At 45.3% G+C, this 12,083-nt stretch overlaps 1 protein-coding gene across 3 annotated transcripts in view; it reads left to right on the top strand.

The window, feature by feature from the left end:
* Galc (galactosylceramidase) overlaps window positions 1-11,724 on the top strand; it is a 57,173-nt gene extending 45,449 nt beyond the window's left edge. For 2 of the 3 annotated variants that reach the window (XM_030246561.1, XM_017314960.2), the window contains 4 exons: window positions 852-1,029; window positions 5,137-5,300; window positions 6,541-6,617; window positions 9,924-11,724. In XM_030246561.1, coding sequence (XP_030102421.1) covers window positions 852-1,029; window positions 5,137-5,300; window positions 6,541-6,617; window positions 9,924-10,070 — 566 coding nt within the window. In that variant the 3' untranslated portion in view covers window positions 10,071-11,724. The remainder of the gene's footprint in view (window positions 1-851; window positions 1,030-5,136; window positions 5,301-6,540; window positions 6,618-9,923) is intronic. The other variant, NM_008079.4, reaches the window with a different exon arrangement.
* The last annotated feature ends 359 nt before the right edge of the window (window positions 11,725-12,083 follow it).

Raw genomic sequence — 12,083 nt, 5'->3', positions numbered from 1 at the left:
TTCAAAGGTAGCTAGTGTTTCTAGTTCTTTGATGTGGATTTTTGTTTTTCAGTTCCAGAAGAAATGCAGAAGTCATTGTGAGAATGAAAGTTATAATTCTAAGTTGTTCTGGGTGAAACTTAGGGTGTATAGCTAGGTGCTGCCGTCCTGGAGGCATGTGGAGGCTAAACCACCTTATGTATCTTAGTACGAGGGACTTGAGTGCCTAACACAGTTATGATGTAATGAGGGGCTCCAACTCATTGTTTACTGGGGGGTTATAGTCTAGCTCTCAGGTCTTTAGGGGGATCTGCTGTAAAGTGATTAGAAAAGCCTTGATGGGTAGGTAACTGGGGGAAACCATATGAAAACAGAAGGCATGCGCATTGTGTTTGCATCTCAGAGGACCCAGCAAGAACAGCATTTGGTGGGATTGAAGGTTTCAGAGAAGAGTCAGGTAGCTCTGTTCTTGCTGGGTCCTCAGAGTTGACAACTGTAGAAAAGCAGCACGCAGAGGATTAGCATTGCCAGTGTGACGTACCGTACCCCGTGCAGGGGCCAGCCCCGCTTGTTGCACCCAACAAGGGGACTCTGCCACTCACTGCTGGCTCTCGCAGTCCATGACAGGACATGAACTTTCAGCTGATTGGCTCTAGTACAGGCATCTGGTCAATTATTTGGATATATTTCCAAATACATCACACACACACACACACACACACCCTAAACTTTGTTTCTAAGTATTATGTTTTATAAATTAGTCAAGTATTTCACAGTGTATCACCGATATCAGAAAGGAGAGATCTGGTAAGGGCTTGCTAATCAGCCGCTGAGATACTAAGTGGAGGACTTACTTTTTGTGTTCTGAACAGAGTACCCACTTTTTAGTGAAGCTCCGAATTTTGCTGATCAGACTGGCGTGTTTGAGTACTACATGAATAATGAAGACCGTGAGCACCGCTTCACGCTGCGCCAAGTTCTCAACCAACGACCTATTACCTGGGCTGCAGACGCTTCCAGCACAATCAGTGTTATAGGCGATCACCACTGGTGTGTGAGAGATGCCCTCAGTGTATACGCTTGCGATTTGGGGTACATTCTGAGTGAAGGGATTCCAATAGGCCGTCTCCTGTCAAGAACCTAATAGGTGGTGGGTCAGAATTATGTGACCTCAAGTGATCAAATTAGCTTCCATGTCCTCCCTTTAGATTATGCCAGTTTGAAGATAATTGCGGTCAGAGAAATCCAACTTTAATGGGAAAATTGAGGATTTCTGGACCTGATTATAGGTTAATATTTATTTGCAGGCTTTGTGAAGTGTTTTACCAGATTTGATTTGTTAAGCTGGTGTTGCCACCTGCTGGACAAACAGTAGAATTACACTGCCTTAGCTGGTGTAGGGTGCCTGACAAATACAGAGGTAGATGCTTGCAGCCAACCACAGGGTCCCTAATGGAGGAGTTAGAGAAAGGATCCAAGGAGCTGAAGGGTTTGCAGCCCCAAATGAGGAACAACAATATGAACTAACCAGTACCCCCAGAGCTCCCAGGGACTAAACCACCAACCAAAGAGTACACATGGTGGGACTCATGGCTCTAGCTGCATATGTAGCAGAGGATGGCCTAGTCGGTCATCAATGGGAGGAGAGGCCCTTGGTCCTGTGAAGGTTCTATGCCCCATTGTAGGGGAATGCCTGGGCCAGGAAGCTGGAGTGGGTGGGTTGGGGAGCAGGGGGTAGGGGAAGGGGCTAGGGGGTTTTTGGAGGGGAAACCAGGAAAGGGGATAACATTTGAAATGTAAATAAAGAAAATACCTAATTAAAAAAGAAAGAAAATAAATTTAAAGACATATGCCAAAAAAAAAGGGAGAAGCTAAGGAAAGATTGTCCCAATGGTCCCCCATATGCAATATTGCTCGTGTGTAAAAGTCTATAATTATAAAAAAGTTTGAAGTTTTATTCCAAAATCAAACTGAGGATGCCAAGTGGACTTTTTCTATAGTAGGATGAAAACGATGGTTGCTTTGAATGAATGGCATGAGACAATGAACATACTTTGCATTGTTAGCAGAAGTGTTAAGGATATAGATCTACACTGAGAGGAAAGTGCACAGAGATGGTGGCTGCTTCAGCTTGTATTTGAAATGTCCCCTACAAGGTGCCTAGTCTGTTTATGGAAGTAATGGAGCGTTTGGAAAGTGATGTATTGCTGAATGGGTGGCCTCTGTTTTGGGTTGTAGCTTTTTTCCCCTCTTTATCCATGTGAGAAGCCATTGCCACCAGGGAGTCTCTCCACAAAGGCTTTCCTACATCAATGGGCTGAAGTCTGTCTGAAACTTTCTGCCAAAATACAGTTTTTCTCCTTTAAAAAAAATTAAGTAGACAAGCTTTACTTTTTTTTTTATTACTTTTATTTTTTTTTTTTACAGTCCACTTGTTATCTCCTCCCTGTCTACCGTCCCACAGTTCCTCATCTCATTCCTCCTTCTGCTCCTTGTCTCCAAGAAGATGGTTTCTCCCCCCTTCCCCTACCCCAGGCCTCCCCACTTCCTGGGGCCTCAAATCTCTTGAGGGTTAGGCATGTCTTCTCTCACTGAGTCCATACCTGGCACTCCTCGGCTGTATATGTGTTGGGGGCCTCATATCAGCTCCTGTATGCTGCCTTTTTGGTGGCTCAGTGTCTGAGAGATCCTAGGGGTCTGGGTTAGGTGAGACTGCTGGTCTTCCTATTGGGTCACCCTCCTCCTCAGCTTCTTCCAGCCTTTCCCTAATTCAGCCACAGGGCTCCCTGACATCACTCCAGTGGTTGGGTGTAAGTATCTGCTTCTGTCTCAGTCAGCCGCTTGTTGGGCCTCTCTTGGAGGGCTGCCATGCTAGGCTCCTGTCTGTGAGCTCACCATAGCATCAGTAATAGTGTCAGGCCTTGGAGCCTCCCTTGAGATGGATCCCAAGTTGGACCTCCTTACCCTCAGGCTCTTCTCCATTTTTGTCCCTGTGGTTCTTTTAGACAGGAACAATTCTGGGTCAGAGTTTCTGCGTGTGGGATGGCAACCCCATCCCTCTATTTGATGCCCTGCCTTTCTGCTGGAGGTGGAAGTTCCCTCTCCCCACTGTTGGGTATTTCCAGCATGCTTTTCTGCTCAGGGCACCCAGAAACTCCCCTGCACTAACACCTTTTTGCCTAATTTCCATGTGATTTGGTGTTTTGGGTTTATCCTGTTTTATATTCGAATGTTATATCCTCTATTCCAGCAGCGAGATTTGTTCAGAGAGCCACAGAGACACCATGCCTGCGACTGTGGGCTGGTGAGGGAAGTGGTCAACCCCTGATGGCAGATGCATCATGCTCAACTTGTAGATTGGGAAAGGGAGTTCTGCAATGAGATAACACCCACGATTCCATTACCCACACTTCCATTACCCACACTTCCATTACCCACAATTCCATTCCATGTAAATGGCAGAACTGGGACCTGGCCTGTGTCTGCCGGAAGCCTTGCTTTAATCGGCCAGTCTTCTTCCTCAGAGGGAGACAGGGAAAGATCAGTTGTGTGCAGCGCTGCTTTAGTAAGGCAGTCAGGCCTCAGCACTGCTGTGTGTGCCTCAGAGCCCTGCCTCAGCCCTAGATCCTGATGAGAACCAGTATGGTAATTTGAGCAGGAAGGACGGGCTTTGCTGAAGAGATATGTAAAGAGATTTCTGTCTCTTTGTAAGCTTTGGTTGTGATCTGAAGATCTCCACAAAATAACCTCCTCTTGCTCACAGCTGAATTCTCTATTACATGTGTGTTCTCTCTCTCCCTCTCTCTCCCCCACTCCTATAAGATAGGGTTCAGCTGTACACAATTCTCTTAAGAAACTTTGAGGAACGTAAAGGAGACGTAAGGATCCATTATCCCCCTGCCTCATGTCCAGAACAGATGTCTTGGTGTCCTTGTCTTACTTTAGATAAATTGTAGGATTTGTTACTTGACAGGATGTGCATGCCTTCCCTATTTGCGGTTACATGCTGAGTATGAAGTGGTTGCTTACAGGGAGTGATAGTATTGTCTCAGGAGGAAAGGGCTGTACCCGGGAACATCTTTAAGCGGAAAGCAGCCGGGAGGAGAGCTTACTGTAAAGGCTGTGGTGGTTCCTGTGTGGCAGACCATCCCTGTGGACCAGTGAACCTATGCACAGTGCTTTACTGCGTCTGTAAAGGTATCAGGCAGACAGCCTGTGCAGTGTAACACACTTCTCAAAATGAGGTTTGTGCACCAGCATCCTCAGATCATCTGGGAAGTTGAGATGGGAATATTCAGGGCCCACCTCAGACTTAGTGAATTAGGCGCTGGGGGACGGCGCCATCAGGCTGGGTTACCCAGCATCCCATTAGATTCCAGAGGTCTTGCTGCAGAATCAGAACAAAATACTATCTTCACATGTTTTGAATTTATTTTTTATGAATATGGGTGTTTTTCCCTCATGTATGTGTCTGTATGCCATGTGTGTGCAGACCTGGCAGAGTCCATACAAGGCAGCAGATCTCCTGAAACTGGAGTTTTAGGCCATTGTAAGGCTCCTCGAGTGCTGGGAATCAAACCAGGGTCCTCTGGAAAGGCAGTCAGTGCCCTTAACTTCGGAGTCTTAGCTGTAGCCTCCAAACTGACTGTCATGTTAGAGTCAGAATTGAGTTAGATCTTTATTCAGGCATTTTTAAATCTTGATAGGTATAAATTATACTCTAGTCTCAAAGTAGCCTGAGTTCTGCAACTATCTCTTTATGGCCTGCATTTTCTCTGCTGGTGGAAATGTAAGTAAACCTTTCTGTTCACAGTCACTGAAAGCCACCTTTATGCAGCGTAGAAATGTTTCCTTTCAATGTCACACTTGCAGAATGACCAAGTGTTTTAGTATATCCAGACAAGAAACATGCTATTAAACATGCTTAAAGCTTATAAATATTGTCCAGCAACCCACTAAAAGAATCAACAAAGTTGATTAATTTAAGCTTGTTAAACTTAAAACAGTCATCAGTGTGCATTCTTGAAGCCCATCCTTGCTACGAGCTTAGGGTGTAGCGTGTCAGTCTCTCAACTGAAGACTGGAGGCTTGGCCATGCCGGTACTGGATCATAGCGTAGCTGACGAGGGTGATGTAACTGCCGCTTTCATTCTGCAGGACCAACATGACTGTGCAGTGCGATGTTTATATAGAGACCCCTCGGAGCGGCGGCGTATTCATTGCTGGAAGAGTGAATAAAGGTGGAATCTTGATTAGAAGTGCTACAGGAGTCTTTTTCTGGATTTTTGCAAATGGCTCTTACAGAGTCACAGCTGACCTGGGTAAATGACATGTTTTCACGTGTCACAACTTATTTTGAGCCTGTCTAAGTGTCTGTGTCTTCTGGGATGAATTTCAACATGTGCTGGCGAGTACTAAGCCGCTCAGAATCATAGCTATTTGATTTGTAAGGAAAAGGGCATCTCAGTAAATGAGAAAATAGCAGCAGAAAGGCCTTTAGGGCATTCGGGGCACGCAGTGATGTGAGGGGAAGGTTTGTGGAGAACCCGGTGAAGGGGTGACGGGAGAAGAGCACTCTGAGGAGACACTCAGACTAGAATGTTGGTGCTCATAGAAGTCAAAACAAGTGGAGCCTCTTCAGATGGAGAGCGCCTCTTCCCTAATATACGTGATACTTGGAAAGAGTTTGCCTCTCCTCACTGCCATGTCGCAGCAGCACCGGCCTGTGCAGAAAAGCTGCTGTGCAGGGCTGACACTGAGTTACGCCTAGCTCGCACGGCTGGAGTGACAAAGCCCCTGTGGTGGTAACTTCTTGATTCTCGGCCTCTTGACTTACTCCTGTATTAGTCTAATCCCCTCCCCTGCAAACCAATCTGTCCTATAGTTTTCTGCTCTTTGCCCCAGCCCTGTTAAGTAAAGGATTAAGGAGGTGACAGGTGGTAAGGATGCTACCCGTCCAGGACGTACCTCACTGAGTTTTTGATCCAAAGCAGAGCCAGAGACGTGAATTGATTTTCCCTGAAACCCCAAAACATGTCAGTGGTGGAATCGGAACTCGGGATTTCAGTCTGCAGCTCAGTCCCCATTGTTGTAGTTTTAAATCACCTGTTTGGTGTCCGCTCCTAGGTTTCTTCCAGCATCCAAATGTCATATGTGCAAAATTAGCTTATTCTCTGTCTATTTTAAGTCGACGCTGTTCATGTGAGCACATCCATTCACTGGCAGTCTTTTGCAGTCTTAGGCTGCTCCAACCAGATATAGGTTACCCATGGGCTTAGATGGTAATATAACAGACTGTAGTTAGTTTTAAGGTTTATCTCATTCATTCTGCTGTGAGTGTACATATTCCTGTGGTGTAGAATAGAATCTTAATACATGCTTGTGTAGTGTGTAGCTGAACGAGGGATTTTCCTTTTAAGTCAGTTGTAGATCTGGAAATGAAGGAGCATTGCTTCATTAACTAAGTATAGGTGCCACTTACAACCCTCCCTAGGTTGTTGATCCTACATAGGATTTAGGTCTTAAGAGTAAGCCAGTTGAGATATCCGTTTTGTGTTACAGGTGGATGGATAACGTATGCTTCAGGACATGCGGACGTTACAGCTAAACGATGGTACACACTCACCTTAGGCATTAAGGTGGGTCTTGCTGATGAGACAGGATGGAGATAAAATGTTTCTGTAACTTTCTAGAATTTTCTGTTATAAAACAAATGGAAGGATGTGACAAATGGTGAAAAGAGGGAGTCTGATGTGGAGTCGCCAGACATCCACCCATAGCATGGAGGTGTATGGCAGTGACTCTCATGGGAATCAGGAGTCTACTTTTCAGACCAGTGTTTCCTTTCTAACTTTGTTTTTGCCTTTTAAATTGAAGAGTGAGCAGTTAAGTCAACAAGTGAATTGTGGTTCTCAGTGTTCTTGAATCAAGAGTCTAAATACAACTTACAGGAGTATGCAGAGTCATGGAAACTTACTTCTGATCGTTTAGACTCATTGAAGTCTCAGCACAGTTTTCTACACTTTTATTATTAGAGGAGATACAGGAGAGTTCACAGGATGAGGGGAATCTGGCCAGCAGCAGCAGCAGCAGCATCCTTGGTTGATCATGAAGCAGATACTGAGTGTTTCCCAAAGGATGCTGTGCGATCTGCGATGTGTGCCTCTCCTGCAGCAGCCCCTTCCTGCTTCTGTTTAGGTTGTAAGCAGAAACTGAAATTGAGATTCAAAGAACAAATTTAAATTTGCTCTGTGTTCCCATCCAACCACTGAAAATGAGAATTCTCATTTTAAGTTGTTTATTAGTTAGAGTTGAGGACCGAGTTGGGATGTGAGGTAGTTTATTTGACCATACTCTTCCTAGTGCACATAATTTGCACCACTTCATAGCCACCCCTGCTGGGCATGCGTGGATTCTGTCCGGCTTGAGCTTGCACAGGTCTCATTTGTGGTGCAACAATTGTTGTGATTTCATATGTGTGTGTGTGTGTGTGTGTATGTGTGTGTATGTGTGTATCTCCCCTGCTATGTCCAGAGAACAGTTTTCCTTATAGTCACCCACTGCCTCTGGCTCTTATAATCCCTCTGCCCCCTCTTCCACCCATGATCCATGAGCCTTGGGAAGACCAGATGTGATATAGCATCCTATTTATGGTAGACCATTTAGAAGTCTCTCATTCTCTGCACCTAGACCAATTTGGGTCTTCGTGTTAATCACCATCTGCTGCAAAAGGAGGCTTCTCTGATGATGGTTGAAAGATGCATTAATCTATATATGGCTCTGGGCTTAAGTCATTAAAGGTTGGCTTAATATTATGTGTGCTGACTGGAATGATAGCAGGGGCGGGATCTCTCCTGGATCCTAAGACTTGTCTAGCCAAAATTTCTTGGCCCTGATGATGGTGCCAGGTAGGTAAGAGAGAAACATTGAAAGGTCTGTTCCTAGGTCCAGTTCTGCCACTAACGGATTTTTGAGACTGGGCAAATCAGTTAACTTCTTCCACCCTATGATGTAGCTTCAAGATCAGCCATGCTGTATGAGGAGTTGATTCTCAGGGCTGGGGAAACATTTTACTTGGAGAAGCCAGGCAGGAGGTAGATGGGCTTTGTGGTCCATGTGGTCTGTGCTGTACCTCTTCACCTCTGCTGTTAGTGTGAGAGAGCCATGGGAGAGAGCCATGGGAGAGAGCCATGGGAGACGAGATGAAAGATTAGTGTGCCTGCATTCCAGTGAAAGTGCACTGCAGAAGTAGGTGCTTGGCCCCGAGGCCACTGTTTGCTTGAGCTTTGTTCCAACTCAGTAACTTGGACGTGAGTGCACACATCATTATGAAGAAGTTTGGGGTCGTGTGATAAAATAGCCCCCTGCTCTGCCTCTCTAACTGGGGAAGTTAGAGAACTGAGTGATGGTTGAGTGTAGATGTAAATGGGGCAGAGAGCAAGCTGGGTATGAAAGGCTGCTGGTCTGGCCTTGTGAGAGGAGCACCTGGGGCTCCAGGCTGCCTGGAGCCTGGGGTGTGGGCCCAGGAGGCAGTGTGGCCCCATGGGATAAACTATGTTTAACATGGTGTGTGTGTGTGTGTGTGTGTGTGTGTGTGTGTGTCCGTGTCCATGTGTGTGTGTGTGTGTGTCCGTGTGTGTGTCCGTGTGTGTGTCCGTGTGTCCATTGATGACCCGGTGCTGACAGTTACTGCCCTAGAAGTGGCAGAGGATGTCCAGGAAGTGCTGTGAGACGGAGACAACTGGGCAGGTGTGTAGTCAGGGGCACTGGCTTCACATTGGGCATTAGGTGGCTTGGATTCAGTTCCTGGCTCCTCTGGGAAATCTTTGACATGGAATTTTAATCAGCCCAGGCCTCAGTGTCTTCATCTGTAAAATTAAAGAGCACTGTACTATCATTTTGAGACTGAAGATTTGTGTTGGGTTTTGGCCTGATAAAGACTCTCTAGGTCTTTATCTTTTGAAAGTAGCCTGTTTTATATGGCTAGCTGCAGACTTGGTGTACTTTTGAGTGTGTGCTCACAGTGTACTACAGCAGTGGTAATAAAGGTTGAAATTTAGTTTACTGTGTGCCAGCCAGATAGCGAGGGCAACGTAATGGCCACTTGCTGAGAAAGACATACTTGATTTCTTTCCATCATTACGAGTCAATCACACTTCATACACACTTCCCTCTTCTTTCCACTTTGCCCCATTTTTCTGCTTAACCCATGGCTACTGCTCTTCTGACCTAAGGGGAGGCGTTCCATATGGCTCTGTAGTAACATGCTCCTCATGGGGACAAAGAGAGTAAATTCAAGGCTAACTCCTGACTGAGTGCACAGTCCTTAATTAGACCTTACACACATAGCAGTTTGTAGCAGGCATTTGGGCTCCAGCAAACTCTGGAGGAATCTCTCCACTTAGTCAATGTACCAGTATGTGCAACTACTGAGTTATTTTAATGGACTTTTGTCTGAAGTTTCATAATACTATAAAATATTATGGGCATATTTTTGTGTTTTGATTTTGGATAGAACATCAGGAAATACTGAGATCTCATGCATTTGGGCAACTCTTTTTTTTTTTTTTTTTTTTGGTTTTTCGAGACAGGGTTTCTCTGTGTAGCCCTGGCTGTCCTGGAACTCACTCTGTAGACCAGGCTGGCCTCGAACTCAGAAATCCACCTGCCTCTGCCTCCCGAGTGCTGGAATTAAAGGTGTGGGCTACCACGCCTGGCTGCATTTGGGCAACACTTTAAACAGAGGTACTTCTTTCAGAAAAAAAAAAAGTTGCTGAAAATTTGTTTTCAGGCTTTTGCTGAAACACCTGCAATTGTATTTTACAGCTCTAGGCCTTCGATGAGGGAGACAAGGCATTTGTCCCACTAAGTAGCTGAGGCATATTCTTAAATAGACTTCAGAGCATTATTTCCATTTTCAAGGGATACATTTCTTTCTCCTGCAGGGTTATTTCGCCTTTGGTATGTTGAACGGCACGATCCTATGGAAAAACGTCCGTGTGAAATACCCAGGGCATGGCTGGGCTGCGATCGGAACACACACCTTCGAGTTTGCGCAGTTTGACAACTTTCGCGTGGAAGCTGCTCGCTAGTCCACACGGGGCGTCAAGACATGATTTGGATTTTCTATTTTTGATTTTGGTTCAGGGCGAATTCTGATTTTGATGGATCTATATATGAGCCTTTGAGGCTAACGATAATGAGGAGTAAATAGGGGACATGGTGCATTTTTGCTGGATCCTGTGAAAGGTTTATTTAGAGCCGATTCCAGAGGGGATGCAGGTAGTCTTTGACACTCTCTGTGGTAGCTCTCAAGGCCCACGGTTGTTCAGTCCCATCCTTCAGGGGTGCTTGGGCGGGTTCTGCCCTTGCAGCCTTCGCACTAATACCAAGGTAGCTCATTCCACATTGTTTGTAAATGATCGTGCAGGCAACTGGGGCCACAGAGGAGCTTTTGTGAGCCTAGCCACACGCCTCAGTCAAGGCTTCCTTAGAAGATGGTGATGCTCAAGGGGAAACTGATGAGCACTACAGCGAGTACTTCACTGTGCAGTCGTCTCTCCCTCTCCCTCCATCTCCCCTCCCCTCACCCATGCCCTCCCCCCCCCCCCCAGGATGATACTTTTGGAGTTGTGTGAGATGATGGTGGGATGATTTGACAATTACCTCATTAATAAACTAACACTGAAGCCATTTCTGCAGTAATAAAAAACAACCAGATTAACTGGGTTGTTTGTACTTTTTAACGATCTTACATCCAACTTTTAGATGTTATCACCCTTATAACCGCCTTGAGCACATTTCCCCCATATAAGCTGGTGCCGTAGGCGAATCTAACTGCTTCCCTGTTCATTTCTTGTGCCTTTTGCAGTGAGTCCTCACAAGGGGCTCTGAACGCAGCCCAGCACCGGTGAATGCCTTCATCTGTCAATGTGTGGCAGGAGGGACCGCCGAGGGTTTAACTAGCTCACAGATTTGGATCATCTCCTGATGTTTTTGGATAGATGCACTTAATATATTCCCAGGGTTTAGATTTAAATGTTGCTAAGCATGTTTCTCATTAGTATGATTTATGTAACATTAATGTAACTCTTAGAAACAGACCAGTTCTCCATGTGGGTAAAGTGAACTCTGGAATTCTTTATAAGGAAAACTTACTCATTGACATAACGCTGCTCCATGGGAATTGGTAGTGCTCCAGCGAGGCAGAAGTACAGTGAGGTCTGTATTACTTCCGAAAACTTGAAACCAAGGCTAAATGATTTACTGTTTAGATTTTAAATTATTTTTGAAAAATAACATACAAGTGTAATTTATATGTCTTAAAATATTCTCATTTTAAGTGTCTAGTTTGTTTTAATAATTTTGTAAACATTCCCTGTAACCCACACTCCAATGAAGCTACTGAATATTTGCATCACTCCAGAAAGTTCTCTGCTATACCTGTGCAATCCATTCCGCTCACTCCTAATTTCAAGCAACAGTGATGTCTCTGTTGCCAAAATATTGTTTGTTTTGAAAGCATGGAAGTGACAGGATGCGCTGTGGACTCTTCTGGATGTGTGTTTTCCGTCAGCGGGATGCTGTAAGATTTGTCCAGTGTGTAAGGTTTTGCCAAAGTGGTACACTGCTCCTTATTTCTGAAGGGAGCAGCATTGAATGGATGCACCACCATTGGTTTTCCATCTCCTATTTTTATGAGATGAAAAATAAAAGTCATCACAGCACTAACATACAAATCTTTGAGAATTTGCATTTGTTCTTCTGGATTAATGGGGGAGGGGGGAGAGATTACTAGCTCTGGTGTTAAGATTTGTTTAACTTCATAAGAAACCGCCAGCATTCCTCAAGATGGTCCTGCGATGTTACACTCGCCTCAGCGTTAGAGCCTCTGATGCTGTGCACCGTGTCTGGAATAGACTGAGATTTCTGCACATACAGTTATGTCATCTGTGGCCACGGTGCTTTGGCTTCCTTCCTGGCATGTCTGCTTTGGGGCGAGGTTTCTGCCTTTGTGCTGGCTGCAACTTTCAGGTCCATCACTGGGAAGTATTAAGGGTGTTTGCCCTCACTTTGTTCCATCTTAGGGAGAGTGTCTTTCCTGT

Source organism: Mus musculus, chromosome 12 (genome assembly GCF_000001635.26).
Source record: "Mus musculus strain C57BL/6J chromosome 12, GRCm38.p6 C57BL/6J".
In the NCBI taxonomy this organism is placed as follows: Eukaryota; Metazoa; Chordata; class Mammalia; order Rodentia; family Muridae; genus Mus; species Mus musculus.
Note: the sequence above shows the minus strand (reverse complement) of the source record. Positions and strands in the feature narration are given on the sequence as shown.